Genomic DNA, 21,522 nt, shown 5'->3' with positions numbered 1-21,522 from the left:
GGTACTATATCTACCCATAGCACAAGGCAGATCTCTAATTTCTAAAATGTAAGATTGTGGGTCACTACATCAAGTTGAACACATATATACAGTAGGTTGATACTCCAATGCAGAATTGCAGTTTTAGGTGCTATTTTTTTAATATGTTATAATACTTCACGGTGTATGCAAAAATAAAATCAAAGCACTCATTGAATGAATTCCATGACAGAGGCTCCCACAGTAACCTGACCAAAATCTGTACCATATCCAAAAGTAGCAAAATTCTTTGTGCAAACTGGCTGCTGTCCTTTCCTCAACAACAGTTAATAAATCCTCAGTTATGAAAAGGAAGAAAATAGGCAGATAAATCAGGAAACAAGTATTGACCAAAATTATTAAAGATCTTCTTTATAATCTCAATATTATAAAGAATTTTCAGACAAATTACTCTCTTTGAAATGCATTGATATTATGCAGCAACTACTTTGGAATTTCCAATGCATATTATTAAGTTTGGTAAATAATTATTTAATATGTACCGTATAGCATACTTACAACTGATAAGCACAATGATTAAACAAGCTTGAGGTCTATTAAAAAAGCATGGGTATAATCAATGGAACCAGGATATGAATTGCCAAAACAAAAAGGCTTTAGACATCTGAACCCAAACAAAACTCAGGGAAACAAGCACAAGACACAAAGTACGTCCATAATCAGCTGGTCAAGTGCAATAGCACCTGTTTGAGTTTTACTTAATTGAAGTTTCCAGTGCAGCTTAAAATCTGCAACACAAGATTATTTAAAAATAAGTGCTTTAATAAATGTTCAAGTTAGCTAACCCTAATGAATTTATGAATAGTTGATAAAGAGATTTATTCTAAACAATAAACATTTTTAACTACACTTTCTAATCTGTGGGTAACCAAATTCTAATCAATTGAAAGATCTCAGTATACAGAAAATTATGGCTTTAAATAATGACAAAAATAATATCTGAATGCTTTTATAATATTACCGTTCCTAAATACATGAATATAAAAGCCATCTCAAAGACAAAATAGTGGGTGTTATTAGCAAACAGTATTAGAATGTGGATAACTTTATGGATGGTAGCAATTTCTAGTAACATTTTCTTTAAACCAGGTAATGCATTTTTGTATTGCTGGGCACACTTTACAGTTAAAATTCTGTGATCTTCTGTTTTGGCCAACTATGTGATTCATGCTACAAATATAACAGCAAAATCTAAAACTTTGTCCAGAACTTTCATGGTAAAATAAAAATAGCACATAAATTACAAACTTTTCAAAATATGGTGTGTAATTACCTCAAGGGTTTTTCCTGAAAGACCAGTAATTTTCCCATCTTTTGGCTCCACGATGGTTGATGTGTTCACATCTCCACTTCCAGTAGTATCTATAATGTCAATTATTTTTGGCTTTCCATCACTTGTGACCTGCAGAGGAAATTTACATTCATTTTACCAACACCACAGCTAATTATAATCCTGAGGAAAGCCACATTACAGAATACTGTATCTATTTTCAGGCAAAATAAAACATGCTTTGAAAAATTATACAGCTCATTTCATTGGGATTAGTCACGCTGAAAAAGAAACAGTAAAACATAAGGGGGCAAAATTGAACAATATATGAAAATTCATGCCAAAACTATATGCATAATTAATTCACATCAGTTCATGCCACAACATTGTGATTATTTCAGTCCTGACAGATACATATTAAATTTTATGAGCAGCCAGCAGTGACCCAAGCTGACTAAAGACAGTGTAGATCTCTAGAAAGAGCAGTGGTTACTGAAATCAATTATATAAATTGCAGAAAAGCTCGATGAATGAATACAAATTTTCTTGAACAGACTATGTGCTGAATGGCCTAATACTCCTCCTGAATCTTATGATTTTATCTAGTCTAATCGTGATTCCTAATTAATTTTTTCCTTTTTGTTTGTTTGTCCTCTCCTACTGTATTTACCACAAATCTGCTTGAACTGAATTCTGATCACCAATCTTATGCCACACCGGCAAGCTGACTGAAAGGCTCAAATTCTCTATAATTTGAGTCATAGTCAAACAGTGATGCAGTGTAGAATCAGGCCCTTTGGCCTAATGTCCATGCGACCAAGATGCCTTCTTCAGCAACTCCCAATTGCCTGCATTTGGCAAATGTCTACTAAACATTAGATTTGCACTTGGCTGTGCCACTTCCACATACCCATCATCTGTGTGAAAACCTTGCCCCTCAGCTCCCCTTTAAATCTCTCTTCTCACACCTCAGCCTCAAGATTTAGACTTTTTTATCCTGGAAAGAGACTATGACCTGTCACTTTATTAATAACGGCTTGATTTTACAAACCTCTATAAGGTCACCTCACAGCTTCTTAACAAGAGACACAGGCAAGCCAAGCATTTCAATACCACCTTGTTGTGACTATCTGGAACTGTGTACTTGTACCCCTTGGTCCCTGTGTTCTGCACCCCGGGGCCCTATCATTTACTCTGCAGGTCCTGCCTGGATTTAACCTCCCAAATTGATTCACTCTGTACTGATTTGAGTTAAATTTCATTTGCCATTCCTTTACCCAGTTGCCTAGCTGATCTTGATCCTGCTGTAATGAGACAACTTTCTCGAATGTCCATCACACCAACATTTGTGTCATCTGCAAACTGATCAATCATGCCACCAGCATTTTAATCCAAATCATTTCTATGTCAAACAGTAGGGGACCCAGCACCAATACAATTCCACCAAGGAAATGTTGTATACAATTTGCTAACTCACTGTGGATCCCAGTGATCTCATCTTCCGATCAATCAGCTTACCATGCAGTACATCCTCAAAAGCATTGATAGAGTTTATGTAGGCAATGTCTACTGCCGTGCCATCACAAATCCTCTTGGTTACTTCTTCAAAAAAAAAAAATCAGATTCATGAGACATTATTTAACATACATAAAGGCACCATGACTACGTCAATCAGCTCTTCCCTTTCCAAATGCCTGTAAAATGGGTCTCTCTAAAACACTTCCAGTAACTTTCCAGTAACTGACATGAGGCTCGCCAGCTTCTAGCTACCATGGATTGTCCATACCATTGACGTGAGGCTCGCCAGCTTCTAGCTACCATGGATTGCCCATACCATTGACGTGAGGCTCGCCAGCTTCTAGCTACCATGGATTGCCCATACCATTGACGTGAGGCTCGCCAGCTTCTAGCTATCATAGATTGTCCATACCATTGACGTGAGGCTCACCAGCTTCTAGCTACCATGGATTGTCCATACCATTGACGTGAGGCTCGCCAGCTTCTAGCTACCATAGATTGTCCATACCATTGACGTGAGGCTCCCCAGCTTCTAGCTACCATGGTTTGGCCTTACCATTGACGTGAGGCTCCCCAGCTTCTAGCTACCATGGATTGCCCATACCATTGACGTGAGGCTCGCCAGCTTCTAGCTACCATAGATTGTCCATACCATTGATGTGAGGCTCACCAGCTGCTAGCTACCATGGTTTGGCCTTACCATTGACATGAGGCTCGCCAGCTTCTAGCTACCATGGATTTTCCATACCATTGACGTGAGGCTCGCCAGCTTCTAGCTACCATGGATTGTCCATACCATTGACATGAGGCTCACCAGCTTCTAGCTACCATGGATTGTCCATACCATTGACGTGAGGCTCGCCAGCTTCTAGCTACCATGGATTGTCCATACCATTGACGTGAGGCTCGCCAGCTTCTAGCTACCATGGATTGCCCATACCATTGACGTGAGGCTCGCCAGCTTCTAGCTACCATGGATTGTCCATACCATTGACGTGAGGCTCGCCAGCTTCTAGCTACCATGGATTGCCCATACCATTGACGTGAGGCTCGCCAGCTTCTAGCTACCATGGATTGCCCATACCATTGACGTGAGGCTCGCCAGCTTCTAGCTACCATGGATTGTCCATACCATTGACGTGAGGCTCGCCAGCTTCTAGCTACCATGGATTGTCCATACCATTGACGTGAGGCTCCCCAGCTTCTAGCTACCATGGATTGCCCATACCATTGACGTGAGGCTCGCCAGCTTCTAGCTACCATAGATTGTCCATACCATTGATGTGAGGCTCGCCAGCTTCTAGCTACCATGGTTTGGCCTTACCATTGACATGAGGCTCGCCAGCTTCTAGCTACCATGGTTTGGCCTTACCATTGACATGAGGCTCGCCAGCTTCTAGCTACCATGGATTTTCCATACCATTGACGTGAGGCTCACCAGCTTCTAGCTACCATGGATTGTCCATACCATTGACGTGAGGCTCACCAGCTTCTAGCTACCATGGATTGTCCATACCATTGACGTGAGGCTCGCCAGCTTCTAGCTACCATGGATTGTCCATACCATTGACGTGAGGCTCACCAGCTTCTAGCTACCATGGATTGTCCATACCATTGACGTGAGGCTCGCCAGCTTCTAGCTACCATGGATTGTCCATACCATTGACGTGAGGCTCCCCAGCTTCAAGTTACCATGGACTGGCCTTACAGCACTTTTTAAAGTAAGGGCAAAACATTAGCCATCCTTTGGTACTCTAGTACCTTCTCCATGACTAAGAAAAACACAAAAATTGCTGCCACAGCTCCAAAGATTTCTTCCCTTGTTTCACAAACATCCTACAATACTCATGGTCAGAATTCAGGGATTAATCCACCTATATGCACCTCAACACTACCAACACTTTTTATGTAATATTGATATGTTTCAGGATATCATTGTTCTCTTCCCTGAATTCCTTCACTTCCATGAGCTTCTCCACAGTAAATACATACAAGTATTCAATTAAAAATTTGTTCATCTTCTGTGACTCCACATGGACGTCACCACAATGATCCTTAACAGGACCTACCGCCTCCTTAATTATACTTTTATTTTTTATTTTCTTATAGAATCTCTCAGGAGTCTCTTTTACCTTATCTGCCAAGTATATCACGAGGTCATTATCCTTTTCCTCAATTCTATCTTAACAATGCATTCCACTGTATGTTTTGATGTACTCGTAATAAATTGGGTGTGCTGGTTGTTAATGTAAACAACACATTCCACTGTATAATTTTGACGTACATGTGATAAATAAACTTTAATTCTGAATCTTGAATGTTCCTCATCACTGAAACAATATTGGACCCAGCATCACTTCTCTTGGATTTCATCAGCTTTTACTTTTTTGATTTGTCTGGTGTGTAAAACTTTGTCAAAGTCTGGTTAAAATATACTATTTATAAAGAATATTTAAGCAACTTAAACAGCTTTTGTTTCATTGTACTTTATTGCATTACTAGGTAGCACCATCACAAATTATGCACATCAACAAAATATAACTAGACGCCAGTATCTATTTCTTCACTTGCTAACTTGCTAGAAGGAAGAAACAAATAGCTTCAGGGACCAAGAATGGTTTAATATGCTACCAACCTGTAAAAATATTAATAACTTTTGCAACAAGGTCACATCAAAAACTGCAATTCCATTATTAGTTATGAAAGAAGTCTAGTGGAAATCAGTTTTGCTTTGCTTTGACAAGAAATTATGAACAAAAAGCACAAACAAGGATTAAAAATCAAATGTGCAAACTCTTAAAAACTACAGTTAGATCATAGTTCAGTTAATAGAAAAAGTACAAAAATAAGATTTTAGAGAGTGGGTTGCCGTTTTCCCAGGCTAAAAAGCATTGTTGCACCAAGTTGACTGGGAGCAGTGATTTGAAGATAAATTACTGTCAGAGCATTAGAAGACATTCAAAGGAGAAATTCAAAGTACATAGGTTCATAAAAGGAAGCAAAAACTCAGGGATGGCAAGGTTTATTAAGGGTAATATCAGGTTAAAAAAATTCTCTGAAAACTTGATGCAGCAGAAATGTTGATGCAGTATCGAAAGAGGGCAGTAAGAAATAAAAAATTTCAAGGTAATTTATATGTTTGAAAAATATTCTTTCCCGCACCTTATTTGGCACATCAGGTGGCAACCTTGCCGTTCTTTAGAGCTTGTCTGTTTTACGAGGACAAGTTGCTAGCTCAACGCTCAACCCAGTACATATCAAAAGCATGCAAGTAGCTGGCCAGATTCAAACTTGGAACCTCTTGTCTGAAGTCCAGGTGCAGATACCACTACACAACCAGCACAGACATATGCTTGTAAAACACAGGAATACTATGAAGGAAAAGAGCAGGATACACAAGGGTAACGTAGGTGGCAGAAGAAGTGGAAAATGTTCTCAATGGACACTTTGCTGTTGTCTTCGGAATAAAAGGGTACAAAGCTGGCATCATAGTTGAGAAAGAAGACGACTAAATATTAGATGGAATAACATAGAAAAAATATGGATAGACTGTCAGGTCCATTTTACATATGCCTGGATATTACAACTGAGTAATGAAATTGCAGAGGCATTAACCGTCATTTCTCGATTCTCCAGAGCTACACGAGCAATCCCAGAGTACTGGAGGAATATTGATGTTGTACTGCCTTTTAAAAAGGGAGGAAATACAATCATTTAAGTAAACTTTCAGTTTGGTAAATCTTGGCGACTTCTGCAGGTGGCGAATGAAACAAAGAAAACAACTAAACACTTTGCTAATCACTCTTTTTCTGTGTCACCTTCTCAAACAATTGCCTGCAGCTTTCCTTTGGACTTGGGAAGCAATTCGATGTGGCAGAACAGGAGCAAGGTAAGGCAGTGGCCCCATCTGTGTGAGCGAGAAAGACCTGAGGTGTAATCAATTTAAGTGCCAGGTCAAGTTGGAAAGGTTGGGGGTCTCAAGATGGCGCTCATGGAGTAAACCGCTTCTAGGCTTTGCTCCAAACCTTTTACGTCTTTTTAACCTACAAACACCCCTTAAACTTATTCTAAAGGGGTCTAAACATACAGAATTTTTCTTTTTAAACTATTTGAATTATTCTCAACTTGCTGAAATGTCTAAAGCAAAAGAACCGAAACAGACGAAAGAACCGATAACTTTAGAAACAGTTGTGAAGCTTATAGAAGTCAAATTTGAAGAACTGGAGAGAAAAATATTCGTAAAGTTTTTACAGTAAGACGAACGTTTGAAATCACTTGAAGAAAAGTTCCAGACCCTTTCACTGGAATCACAAAAACAACAAGCAAGTATTTTGGCTCTTGAAGAAGCCGCTCTTAAGAAAGATCGTATAATCGAAAAAATACAAGAAGAGCAAACTTCGACGTCCCAACAGATGGATCGCTATGAAGTTAAAATTACTGATTTGGAAAATCGCTCTCGAAGACAAAATCTTCGGCTAATTGGGATTCCGGAAAAATTTGAAAGCGGTGATCTTACCATTTTCTTCTCTAAATTTCTAATGGATGTCCTGGGCTCAGAGGTACTGGATATTCCCCCGGTAATCGATCGGGCACATCGGGTTTCCCGATTTCAGGCGGATTCAAGTTTGAAACCACGACACGTAATTCTCCGGATTCATTATCCCCATATCAAAGAATGTTTGATTCGGGCAGCTCGTAAAAAAGGTATGATAACCCATCAAGGTTTCAAATTTCGCATTTTGGAAGATTATAGCCCTGAGGTTTTACGGGCTAGGCTGGCTTTTAGATCGGTTATGTCGAATTTTCACCAGAAAGGCTACAAGCAAGCGCTGTTATTTCCAGCACACTTGAGAGTCACTCTTCAGGATGAATCTTTTCGGCTGTTTAAATCGCCAGCGGATGCTCAAGGTTTCCTGGAACAATGACATTCTATCGGGCTGACCAATGTAATCTAGCCTATAGATTTGGATCTGTTATAGATTGAGGTTTGGTTTTTTTTTGGATACGGTTTACATGTATTTCTTACATACGGTTAAAGCTTTTTTTTTGCTGGGTTTATTTTGACTTTATATTTTTTCATATTATTAATCTATTAGCGTTGAAAATAACTTATTAGGGTTTTTCCTTCCTTTTTGCTTTTCTTTTTTTAAATCGATATACGCTCTCTTTTATACTTTTAACATTTGAATATTAAGATTGGGAAAAAAATAAAATGGCGTTTCTTCTTCCCGTCAGACTTCAGTGTTTGGAGCGTCATAACTGTTTTGATGTGTTTGAAAGTTTTAAACTTTCATTTATTGTTTTAATTCTTTTTTTTTAACCCTTTTGTTTATATACATTTATAACACTAATTTTATATTTTAACTTTTGTTATATCAACCCTTTTTTATAATGTGGGTTGTTTGTATTTTTTTTAACTTTGTTACGTTTGAGTTGCCGTCTTGAGACAAGGGGGTAATTTTAGTATTAAAAAATACTAAATATTAAAATATTAAAAAATTAAAAAAGAGGCTCGCTTGCCTCTTTTTGGCTTTTTTCCTGGGGTTTTGAGGGTGGTGGGAGGGGGATTTTTCTTTTTTCTCTTTTTTTCGCTTGCTTTTTGCTTAGTTTTATTTCATGGGCTTATATGAAACTACAAAAATGGCTGCAGTGCTGTGACTTCCGGTTTCCCCTTGAACTTACTTCCTTCTTCCGGGTTCATGAGTTCACTTTTCTTTCAAACTTATGTGTTAACTGTAATATATATTGTCAATATGGATAAGACTATTAACTTTGTTTCTTGGAATACTAATGGTTTAAATCATCCGATCAAACGGAAAAAAATATTCAAAGTATTCCATAGAATGAATGCTAATGTTATTTTTGTACAAGAGACTCATGTAAGGAAGGTGGATAGTCAGCGGTTGTTTAGGTTTTGGAAGGGCCAACAGTATCTCTCAAATTCGCAAGCCAAAGTGAGAGGTGTTTCTATTTTTATAGACTCATCAACTGCTTTTATACATCATGAAACAATTTCAGATCTGCAAGGTAGATTTTTGCTTATTACTGGTTTACTTTTTAATCAAAAAGTTGTTTTAGTTAATGTTTATGCTCCAAATACTGATTGTCCTGAATTTTTTAAATGCTTATTTACATCCTTTCCCAATCTGAATCAATATAGATTGATAATGGGCGGGGATTTTAATTGTTGTCTAAACCCTTTGATGGATAGATCCAAGCCCACTCAAACTTTTCCGAATAAATCAGCTTCTCTTATTAATTCTTTTATGATTGATTCAGCTATTTGTGAAATTTGGCGTTTTTTACACCCTAATGACAAAGAGTTCTGATACTTTTCCTATGTGTATCATAATTACTCAAGAATTGATTACTTTTTCATTGATCAGCATTTACTTACAGATGTTATGGATTGTAAATATGACTCTATTACTATATCTGATCATGCACCTTTGAAGTTATCTATTAAGATGACGGATTCATATATTAGTACTAAAGGTTGGAGGTTTAATCCTGTTTTACTGCAGGACTCTGACTTTGTCAACTTTATTAAACAGCAAATTGATTTGTTTTTCTCAATAAATTCTACAGCAGAGATCTCTAGTGGAATCTTGTGGGATACTTTTAAGGCATATATTCGTGGACAGATTATTTCATATTCTGCTGGAGTTAGGAAACGAACCAATTCTAAAATATTAACATTAGTTGATAAAATTAAGGCAATTGACAAGATCTACTCATTGACCCATAGTAAAGAACTTTATAAAGAAAGGGTGGAACTTCAAATGGAGCATAGTTTATTATTATCCTCCTCGATTGAAAGTCAGTTAATTGAATCGAAAGCTCAATTCTATACATATGGAGATAAGTCTGGTAAATTACTAGCTAACCAATTGAAAATTGCTTTGGATAAGCGACAGATTACTAGGATTCGCAAACAAGATGGTACTTTGACGATTGATCATAAAGAGATAAATAAAGCCTTTCAAGATTTTTATAATTCCTTATATCAATCAGAATGTACTAAGGACTCTTCTATAATGAATGAATTTTTGAATATTCCAAAAGTAACTGTTGAGGATAGTGTATTTTTGGATACACCTATTACGGAGTCTGAAATAGAAAAGACTATTTTTTCAATGAACTCGGGTAAAGCTTCGGGTCCAGATGGTTTTTCTGCAGAATTTTTTAAATCCTTTTCTTCCATACTTTCTCCTTGGCTTTGTAAAATTTTTAAAGATGCATTAAGTATAGGCAAACTACCACAATCTTTTTATGAAGCTTCTATTTCTTTAATTCTTAAAAAAGATAAAGACCCTACTGAATGTGCATCCTATCGGCCTATATCTTTGCTGAATACAGATTTTAAGATTTTTAGTAAAATTTTGGCTATTAGATTAGAAAATATATTGCCTCGGATTATTTCTGAGGATCAGACTGGATTTATTAAAAATCACTATTCATCTTTTAACATTAGAAAATTAATTAATATTGTTTATACCTCTTCATCTAAAATCCCAGAATGTGTCATTTCTTTAGATGCCGAAAAAGCATTTGATAGAGTCGAATGGTCATATTTATTTAATACATTGCAACATTTTAATTTTAATTCAAAATTTATATCATGGATTAAATTAATATATCATAAACCTTTAGCTTCGGTCTTTACCAATAATCAAAGATCCCCTTTTTTTCAATTATTTCGGGGTACAAGGCAAGGTTGTCCTTTAAGCCCTTTATTATTTGACATTGCTTTAGAACCCTTGGCTATAGCTATTCGTGAATCACCCAATATTTTAGGTATTACCCGTGGGGAGACGATGTATAAGGTATCATTATATGCGGATGACTTGTTATTATATATATCTGACCCTGAAAGATCTATTCCTGCTATTTCTTCTTTGCTTGCTTAATTTAGTAATTTTTCTGGATATAAATTGAATTTTAATAAGAGTGAACTTTTTCCATTAAATATGCATGTTTCAATTTATAATCATGTACCATATATAATTGTTACAGATTATTTTACTTATTTAGGTATTAAAATTACTAAAAAACATAAAGATTTATTTAAAACTAATTTTTTACCTTTAATAGATCAAATTAAGCAACTTGCTAATAGGTGGTCCCCACTATCTTTGTCTTTGGTAGGCAGAGTTAATGCCATTAAGATGATGATACTACCTAAATTTCTATATCTATTTCAAGCATTACCAATTTTTATTCCTAAATCTTTTTTTGATATGGTTGACTCTAAAATATCTTCGTATTTGTGGCAGAACAAAAATCCTAGACTAGGTAAAAAATATTTACAGAAGCCTAAGAAGGAGGGCGGCTTGGCTCTACCAAATTTAAGATTTTACTATTGGGCAGTTAATATACGGTAATTGATATTTTGGACACAAGAATCGACTACAGTTGCTGGCCCACAATGGGTAAATTTGGAATGTAAATCTGTGCAAGATTTCTCATTGATCTCAATCTTAGGATCTTCACTTCCTTTTTCGTTACTCAAAATGAATAAACAGATAACTAATCCCATAGTCAAGTATACATTACTAATCTGGTTTCAATTTCGTAAATTTTTTGGTTTGCATAAGTTTATGCTGTTAAGTCCTATAGTATCTAACTACTTCTTCCGACCATCATCTATAGATCAAGCTTTTCTTTTATGGAAAACAAAAGGTATAACATGTTTTCGTGATCTGTTTTTGGATGATAACATTATGTCCTTTGAACAGTTATCTAACAAATATAATTTATCTAAAACCCATTTTTTTAGATATTTGCAAGTTAGAAATTTTCTATATAATGAATTAAAGTCTTTTTCGAAAGAATGTCCATTGGACATTACAGAAAGAATTTTTGCTCTCAATCCTTGTCAAAAGGGTTTAGTAGCTATCATTTATAATATGATTATGAATGTACAGCCAGATATATCAGAAAAAATTAAGAAGGAATGGCAGGAAGAATTGCATTGCCCTATATCTACTGAGCAATGGGAAAAAATTTTATTATTGGTAAACTCATCCTCTATCTGTGCTAAACATGCTCTAATACAATTTAAGGTTGTACATAGAGCTCACATGTCTAAAGATAAACTTGCTCGATTTTATTCTTATGTTAATCCAACCTGTGATAGATGTCATTCTGATGTTGCTTCATTGACCCATATGTTTTGGTCTTGTCCTTGTTTACAAAACTATTGGAAAGATATTTTTAATATTATTTCAAGAGTTTTAAATATTAATTTCCAACCACATCCTTTTACCGCAATTTTTGGTCTACCAATGATAGATAATAAGCGTTTATCCGCTTCATCCCAACGAATGATTGCATTTGTTACATTAATGGCTAGAAGATCTATTTTACTGAATTGGAAAGAAATTAACCCTCCAACTGTATTTCAGTGGTTTTCTCAAACTATTTCCTGTTTGAGTTTAGAAAAAATTAGAAGTGTGGTTTTTGATTCTTCAGTTAAATTTGAGGAAACTTGGGAGACCATTTATTCAACATTTTCATATGAATTAAATGGTCTGATCCTGAACCTTATTGTTACTATCCTGAATTGTGTGGATGGAGGTTGGGAGTCATTGGCACTACTGTATGTATTTAACATTATGCAATTGCCCATGTTGGTTAGTTTTTTTTAATTAGTTTTTTTTAATTCTTTTAGTTTTTTTTGGGGGGGGGTTTTCTCCTTTTTCTCTTTTTCTTAATTCCTTTACATTAATACTATGAGTTTGGGAGACTTTATATATTGATTAATACATATCTGATTGTTAATTAATCTATTAATTGTGTACTCTCAAATGTTTTGTACTCATATTTTACTTATGGTTTTCTTAAAATTAATAAAAAGATTTGAAAAAAAAAGAAAGAAAGAAAGAAAGAAAGAAAGAAAGGAAAGGTTGGGTACCGGTCGAATTGAGGCGGTGACTGAACCAGATGTTTGGGTGACAATTTAAGTGCCGGGTTGAATCGAGGTGGTGGGGTCCAAGCCCAAGAGCGTATGGAAGCAACTGAACCCGATGTCTGGATGATTTAGGCACCTGACCAGGTTGAAAAGGGCAGGTGTCGGGGCCAGAGGCATGGACAGGCTCGCTGTTCCATTCTGCACCGAGCGAAGGGTATGTGAAAGGACTCTCTTTGTGAACTTCAGTTCAGAACACTATTTGCAGGCATTTATTGTCTGCATGTTTATTTTTTGGTTTTTTTCTCTGTACATGGGGAGAACCCATTTTTTAAAAAGATTTTTAAAAATGGGTTCTTTGCATTTCTTTGTTTTGCGGCTGCCTGCTAGGAGATGAACCTCAAGGTTGTATAACTTACATACTTTGAGAATAAATGTATCTTGAACTTTGAATTAAGAACCATATACTCAACAATGGGCAGATTATAGGAATCGAATCTAAGGAATGACAATATAAACCTCTGTTTAGAAAAGCACAGCTTGGTCAAGCTGGATTTATGAAGGGAAAAATCAGGACTAGTGATTAATGTTTTTGAAACAGTAACAAGGGAGGTTCATGAAACAATTTATTTCATGCATTTTCCATGGATTTTAGTGAGCTGGTAAAAAAGTAAAATCCCACAGAATCCATGAGAAGAAATCACACTGATTCCAAAGTTGACTCATTGGCAGGAAGAAAAGATAATACAGTTGACAATTGCTTTTGTGACCAAAAGTGACTTGTAGATTCCACAAGACTTAATACTCAGTCAGCACCGGATGGTAATGCTTTAGACTTAAATGTAGAGAAAATGAGAAAGAATTTTGTGGATGATTCATATATTGACAATGTGGTTGATTGCAAGGAAAGCACTGGACTGCAAGATGATATAGATGAAGTGATCAGTTGGACAGGTAAGGAACAGGTGGAATTTAACACAGAAAGTGTGAAATATAGCATTATAAAAAGTGCAACAAGACCTGGGAATGATTAGTAAATAGAAGGATACGGAGAAGTGTGGAGAAGCAAGGAGACCTGGACTGTATGTTAAAGGAATAGATTTCAAAAGCAGGGAGGCTACGCTGAATACACTTGACTATTGTAAAAAAAATGCTTGGTCACCACATGACAGAAAAGATGTGATTTCACCTGAAAGCAGCACAGGGAATTGATTAAGGTGTACGGAGTTATGAAGGGCCTAAATCTGATGTCAATGCCTCTTTAAGGATGCTACTTGCAATCCTAAGTGATCAAAGCCCTCCCTTCTCATACAACAAACAGATAAAGTGCTCATGTTTCACTCTCCCAGCACAAACATTTCCATTTCAAATCTCAGTAACAATGACCCTGGTTATACAGATCAACAAGAAACAGATACACCACCAGTAAGTAGTTCAGTAATTTTTTTGGTATTCAGACCCTCTTCAGCACAAGACTTACAACTACCAAGAAGAGTGATTGAGCATTTTGTAGCTGTACAGATGAAGCACAGATACTTGCACAGAAAAGGACCATGAAGTTTATAGATCCTGAGTGCTTGAAACAGTTTTAATTTATAACATACATCACCTACCATTTAAATGCATGTAACAGAAAAATCACAAAAAAAAGAAATCACAGTTCTCTAACTTTCTGAACAGGTTATTATCAATTGAGCACAAACTTGATTTCAAAAATAATATGAAAAAACAAGTTTACTAGGTAATTTCTTATCACTGAAACCTAAGTGGAGTAAAACATTAACTAAAAAGAAAAGATACTGAAAATGCTAAGAATTTTGCCCATCTTCAGATTTACATCCCTGTGCAATCCTGTGCAATTTCATAGAAAAGGAAACTGAAAAAAACTGAATAATTATTGCTTACATCACACTTGAAAATAAAACTAATGTTCAGAGTGAAAAAAATTTTAAAATTTTAAATTACATGCTTACGCATGTACTGAAAAAAAAATTAACGTGATTATGTCAGTCATAAAAGATCTAAGTTTGGTTTTCTGATTTCCAGCTCTCCATCCTTGCAATTCTGGTTCTTTGGCTACACTTCCAGGTATTTTTAAATGTTATCAAGCATTGAGTTCCAAATTGCTTCTGCTTACATAACATTCTTCACCTATCTACAAAGGGAAATACGATTTTCATATTTATCCAGACAAGGTGTTGGTAAATCAAATAATAAGATTTTCCAAAATGTGGTCCGCTAGTTCAATACTTGAATGTCAGCACAGATGCAGCCATTAAATTGTTATATAGCACATGCTTACTATTGCTCACAAAGATTTGACTTGAAATTAATTTAATTTTCATGAACACAATAGATTCTGCAGATACTGGAAATAGTAAGCAACACACACAATATGCTGGAGGAACTTAGCGGGTCAGGCAACAACTATAAAAGGGAATAAACAACCCACATTTTGGGTGGAAAACCTTCATCGTAATCCGACAGGAAGGGGACAAAAGCCACCAAAAGAAGGTGGGGGGGGGGGGGAACAGGGAAACAAGGAGCACAAGCTAGCAGGTTATAGATGAGACTAGGTGAGGAGGGAAGTCAGCCCCATTTATTTCCAATTTTGCTGAAGGTTCCAGGCCTGTAACACTGTTTATTCCTCTCCATCAATACTACTTAGCTTGCTCATATCCTCCAGCATTTTGTGTTGCTCAATATTTCCAGCATCTGCAGAATCTCTGTGTTAAAGATACTCATTAGCTTTGTAGACTTTCACTTCAAAGTGAGTTTTAAAAATAAATTTATTTTCCAGTTTTATTTTGCTGAAAAAGGCAAAGCAATTGAAGTTTCTACAATCTGCTTCTATCCGAGACAATTAACTTTAATTGTAAATGGAATTGGTGGGGAATCAGAGTCATTACAAAATATCATGTAACCAAAGTCAAGTACAGTAACTAAATCTGGATCCTGCTGCTGTCCATTATTAACTGTGCAAATATAATTACTCAACCATGGTCATTAGTGAGAAGAGTAAAATCAAAAGCTGCCTAAATCACAATGTTAGCCACTTCAAAACTACAATAACAACAATGGATTAATAGTCAGATGCTATCTCAAATAGACAAAATGCAATAGTAAAAAGGCGCTTTAACTAAATGAATGAAATAAATGATCGGTCCGTTCGGAATACGCAATTTGTGAGTAAATATGTTAGGCTACGTGGCTTTGGCAGAGTAGATGCATTTAAGAAAGGTTCAACGCGAGAAATGTCCCTTTCCGAGCAGTTGAGTATGAAAGCCCGAGGCTTCGCAAGGCCTCCAATGCAGGGTACGGCCTTACCTGGAGTCCCTGTGCACCAGGGTCCACTCCCGTGTCCAAGACGGCAATGAGAATGCCCCTTCCATCGTATTCTGGGTATCGGGAGAGGAAAGACACGGCGCCGGTCTCCTTCTTCGGTAAAAGACCCTGATAGGGGAAGGAGTCGTCCGGATATGCAGCCATGACCGAGCACAGCGGGAGTGCCGCCCACACAGTTCAAGCTCGGGGCCGTGTTCCACCGCAGCCTCACCGGGTAGGGACCTGCGCGCTGGTAGACTGAGGGAGGTCACAGCAGCTGAGTAACGTGCTCCCAGACCAGTTAAAACTCAAAACTGTCAGAAAAAAGGAGCCACTTAAAAACAAGAAGTTGCAACGTAGATATGTGTTATGGGTCTGTTTGATCCTGTCATAACCAAGCAAAATGTTCTCTCTAGAAAATAGGAAGGATGACTGAAATAGACTTGTGATCAGCGGAGAGAATTAATATATCCTACATTTTGCAAACGGTCTCGAGTATTTGGTAAAGCCAGTTGTGTTTCTGTAATTTTCGGTTACATCTAGATGAAAAATATCCAAAAATATTTTATTTTTATTCGTAAAATTCACAACAGGATGTTGATATATCACCAATCATGTTAAAGAACATATTCCAATTGATTACAAGATTTATGTCCTATCAGGATAACATCAATTTCCTTTCACATTATGATAACTTCAATAAATATTTACCTATGTTTTAGCCCTTCAAAGTATAAAGGTAAGCGGACCCTAATTTTCTCATTTCCCCATGGAGTGGCCATTGATGGTTGACTCTCTGCAGGGTGTAATGTGTCAATGTGCCAGATTTGGTTGATAACTTCACCCAGTACTAGAAAACATGCAAGTTTTAGGCAAAACAAAGAGCATTGTGATCAACTCACAGAGGCCAATCCTGTGTGGGATAGACCTCAGCAAAGGACCATTGAATTCTCCTTTATACTCTGACATACCAGGAGACAAATTATCGTGTTTTATCCCATCATACCTGTCTTAAAGCCATTGTGTGATGGTCTTGGTGCTTGTATGAAAGTTCTGGTGATGAGGCGGTGTGCCAGGAAATTTTACAGCGATGAATATTTCACAAATCCACCTTGATGTATTTGGCCATGGCTATGTACATTTTCAAATTAGCAGAAGAGCTGCAGACCTCACAGCCTGGTGGCCTGAAGTACTTGGCCTCAGTGCAATGAATTTCCAATACTGGGTGTCGATGACAAAATAATAGGAATCTTTAACTTGTGACTATTTTATGTTACATATGCATTCTAGGCCTGTTTCCAGCTGTATGATTCTATTACTCTACATGTCCCAGCTCTACAGTTCTTATTTTGATGAACAAATATCTATCAATGCCGATTTTGAAATTTTCAATTTACCGGTACCTAACCTCAGATGATTTTTGGGGACAAAGTGGCCAATTTCCACTCTTTTTGATGAAATGCTTTTTAATATCACCCCGAACAGCCAAGTTCTAATTTCTGAACTTACCAACAGAGGACAAGATTTCTTTCTAATGATTATAGATCTCAGTGAGATTGAAAAAAAATTGTAGATGCTGAAAATCTGAAATAAAAACAGAGAATGCTAGAAATACTCAGCAGGCCAGGCAGCATTCTGTGGAAAAATTAGTGTTTTAGAATTCCAATTCCAATTACTCTAATTCCAAGAGCCTTGGAATTAGAGTAATATGTATAATAACACTAACTATTTCTTTGGAGGAAAGAGAGAAAACAAATTGGTTTTCAATAACACAGGAGATGTGGAGGGAATATCTCTGAAACAGTGAGACCAAATAACATAAGTAACAGTTTGTAATTTTTACTGTAAAATATTCTTAATAATAAAGTTGTGGGACATGTCCAGCAAGACAGGCTACACAAATAAAAAATAAAGAATAAACGCAATCAGCTTCAGGTTTATTATTATTGACATACGCCATGAAAGTTGTTGTTTTGTGGTAGCATCACAGTGCCAGACATACATATGACTATAATTACAATAAATAAATGGTCAAAAGACTATAAGACATAGTAGAATTATGCCATCTGACCCATTGAGTCTGCTCTGCCATTTAATCATGGCTGATCCTTTTTTATCCCTTTCTCAGCCCCACTCCACAGCTTCCTTCCTCAAAAGAAGAATACCAAGGTCGTGTTCATGAACCATTCAGAAATCTGATGGCAGAGGGGAAGTTGCTGTTCTTAAAACATTGAGAGTGGGTCCTCAGCTCTTGGAACTCCTCGCTGATGGTAGTAAAGAGAAGACAGCATACCCCGGATGGCTGGGATCCTTCATGATGGAGGCCACCATCTTGAGGAGCCACTTCCTGAGTCACCACCATTTATAATGGAGCTGGCTGAGACTACAAAGTCTCTTTCGCTTCTGAACATTGAAGTCTCCACATCTGGTGGTGTTGCAACCAGTCGGAATGGTCTTGATGCTACCTCTGTAGAAATTTGCTAGAGTCTTTGGTAACAGACCAAATCTCCTCAAACTCCTAATGCAACTTGTGATTGCATCAACTTGTTGGGTTCAGGACGAATCCCTCAGCAATGAAAGGTTGAAAATGCCCTTGAACACTTCAGCCCGTTGCTGAGCACGGATTTTCAGTATCTTGCCAGGAACACCACTGAAGCCTGATGCTTTGTGAGAGTTCAACCTCTTGAAGGATGTTCTAAAATCAGCTTCTAAGATGAGATCATAGGGTTGCCAGATGCTATGGAGATTTGCACAGGTGTAGTGATATTCTCCATTTCAAAGTATATATAAAAAGTGTTGAGCTCATCGGGGAGTGAAGCATCACTGCCATTTATGTTGTTAAGTTCTGGCTTACAGGAAGTAATGGCACTTAAACCCTATTACAGCTGTTGTTCATCCAATTGTGTCTATAAATTCACATGGAATTTTCTTTTTGCTCTCACAATGGCCTTCCGTGGGTTTAACCTGGATTTCTTGCAAGGTTCTGGATCACTGGTATTGAATGCCACGGACCTAGCCTTCAGCAGACTACAAATCTCCTGGTTCATACAGGGCTTCTGCTTTGGGTATGTTCAGTACCTTCTCGAAGGCGTGCCCTCATCCATGCTGGTCTTGATAAAGTTGTTGACGACTGGAGCATATTCATCGAGATCTGAAGATGAATCCCTGAATAATGTCCAGTGCAATAACTCAAAGCAGTCCTGTCAATGCTCCTCCGCCCTCTTGATCATATCTTCACAGTCCTCACAACTGGTGCTGTAGACTTTAGTCTCTGCCTATTTGCCAGGAGTAGAGGTACAGCCATATTGTAGTTATAGGATGGTATGTAAATGTTCTTGATGGTGGTGATCAAGTATGTTGGTGCCTCTGGTTCCAAAGGTGACATGTTGGTTGTAGTTTGTCAGAGGTGGCCTGGTTAAAGTCCCCCACAATCATCCAGAAGGCATCAGGTTGCACTGTCTAGTGACTGATGATCATGGTGCTGAAATCCTCCAGTGCCAGGTTGACTTTGGCCAATGGTAGAATGTACACTACAGACAGGATGATGGCAGAGAGCTCCCTCAACAGCTAGACTGAATGACACTTAACCAGCAGATAGTCCAGGTTGGGGAAGCAGGACTGGGATAGAACCGTCACAGCTACGTACATCAATGAGTTCATCACTGCTTTTATCTGATGCCGCTGTCTGGTGCATGTGGTAGAAGATGAATCTCTCGCGCTGGGAGATATATGTCCAGAGTGTTGGGAGTAAGCTATGTCTCTGTGAAGCAGAGTAGACAACAATCCCTGAGCCAAAATGATAACAAGCGGATATGACAGGGCTTCCTGCTGCCCCATTCATTCACTATTCAATTCCCATGATAACAGTTTATCTGCGACTTTCTGCACTATTGCAATGAGGTCCAATGAAAGAGCGAGGAACAAAGCTTCATCTTCCATTGGTGCACATTGCAGCCTTCAGATCTAATACTGAGTTGCCCAAGGTTATGTATGAAAACTGGCCATTTCTGCCTGTCATCAGTTTTTCTGTTTTTATAGTTGGCTTGCTGAGAGTTTCCAGCATTCACTGGTTTTTACAGGTAAGGTACATAATCTTATTATTTAGTATAACAGGTTCAAAGGACTGAAAACTTACTGCTGTTCCTGTGGTTGTATGTCTTTTTCTATACTAAGTTCAATTACATATACAAATGAAAGAACCCTCGTTTACAGTTAATTAAGATTGATTATTTATTTATCTATCACAAGTACATCAAAACATATGGTGAAATGTGTCATTTGCATTAACAACCAACACACCTAAGGATGTGCTGAGAGCAGCCAGCTAGAGTTGCCATACATTCTGGTGCCAGTGTAACATTCCCACAATGTTCAGCAGACCAACAACAGCAGCTGAAACAAGCTGCTTTCCTACCCTACCACTCACCTCCCCAGTCACGTACACAGTGACAGGACACCTTCGAGCCTCTAATCCTTGGCCCGGGTCTCAGACTCATAGACACAGGGTCTCCAACCTCCAGCCCCTGGCCTGAGCTCACAGACTCGCAGACACTGGGCCTTCAACTACCTCTCGACTTGCCTCTAAGGAACTTTGACCTTCAGGCCTTAACCCCAGAACTCACCAATCATGGAACTGGGACTGAGATGATTGATTTCCAACAACCACAACCATCTTTATTTGTGTGAGGTGTCACTTCAACCTGTGGAGAGATTTTTGCCTTGAATCCTGTTAGCATACCTAGTCAAAAGCTATTTCTCAAGGGCAGTCAGTCTCACCTCACCTCTGCAATTCAATTATTTTCTTAATACATTAAAAAATTTAGACATATAGAATGGTACAGGCTCTTCTGGTCCAATCATAGGACAAATTACAATGTCCAATTAACCTACTAACTAGTACATCTTTGGAATGCAAACACGAGGAAATCTGCAGATGCTGGAAATTCAAACAACAACACACACAAAATGCTGGTGGAACACAGCAGGCCAGGCAGCATCTATAGGGAGAAGCGCTGTCGTTGTTTCGGGCCAAGACCCTTCATCAGGACATCTTTGGAATGTGGGAGGAAACCAAAGCACCCAGAGGGAATCCATGCGTTCACACAAACTCCTTACAGATGACATTGGAATTGAACTACAAACTCCAATGCCCCAATACTTAGACTGTGATAACTTCTTTAACATGTCTAAAGTTTGGATTTTAATGAGTGGAATGAATAATCCAAATGAGGATGAACTGCAACATTATTTATTTAAACTTAAGCAATTCACTTTACCAGTTCACAATTGTGTATGTGCTGAACTTATTACTTGCAACGTACTACATGCAATGGTCCTTGGATCTGAGGTACGTGCTGGTTAGGTTTCTCCTGCAATGAGCAGTGACCAGTTTTGTTGACTTTTAAACTCTTTTCAATGTGCAATATTTTGTCATATAATGATTGGTCCAATTACAGTAGAG

General features: G+C 37.5%; 1 protein-coding gene across 3 annotated transcripts in view; it reads right to left on the bottom strand.

Moving 5' to 3' along the window:
- tpp2 (tripeptidyl peptidase 2) overlaps nucleotides 1-16,388 on the bottom strand; it is a 119,137-nt gene extending 102,749 nt beyond the window's left edge. For 2 of the 3 annotated variants that reach the window (XM_073043222.1, XM_073043223.1), the window contains exons 1-2: nucleotides 16,065-16,383; nucleotides 1,313-1,441 (exon numbers count right to left, since the gene is read on the bottom strand). In XM_073043222.1, coding sequence (XP_072899323.1) covers nucleotides 1,313-1,441; nucleotides 16,065-16,226 — 291 coding nt within the window. In that variant the 5' untranslated portion in view covers nucleotides 16,227-16,383. Of the gene's footprint in view, nucleotides 1-1,312; nucleotides 1,442-16,064 lie in introns of all 3 variants that reach the window. The other variant, XR_012098684.1, reaches the window with a different exon arrangement.
- Nucleotides 16,389-21,522: the final 5,134 nt, after the last annotated feature.

The sequence above is a fragment of the Hemitrygon akajei genome, chromosome 4 (assembly GCF_048418815.1).
Source record: "Hemitrygon akajei chromosome 4, sHemAka1.3, whole genome shotgun sequence".
Classification (NCBI taxonomy): Eukaryota; Metazoa; Chordata; class Chondrichthyes; order Myliobatiformes; family Dasyatidae; genus Hemitrygon; species Hemitrygon akajei.
Note: the sequence above shows the minus strand (reverse complement) of the source record. Positions and strands in the feature narration are given on the sequence as shown.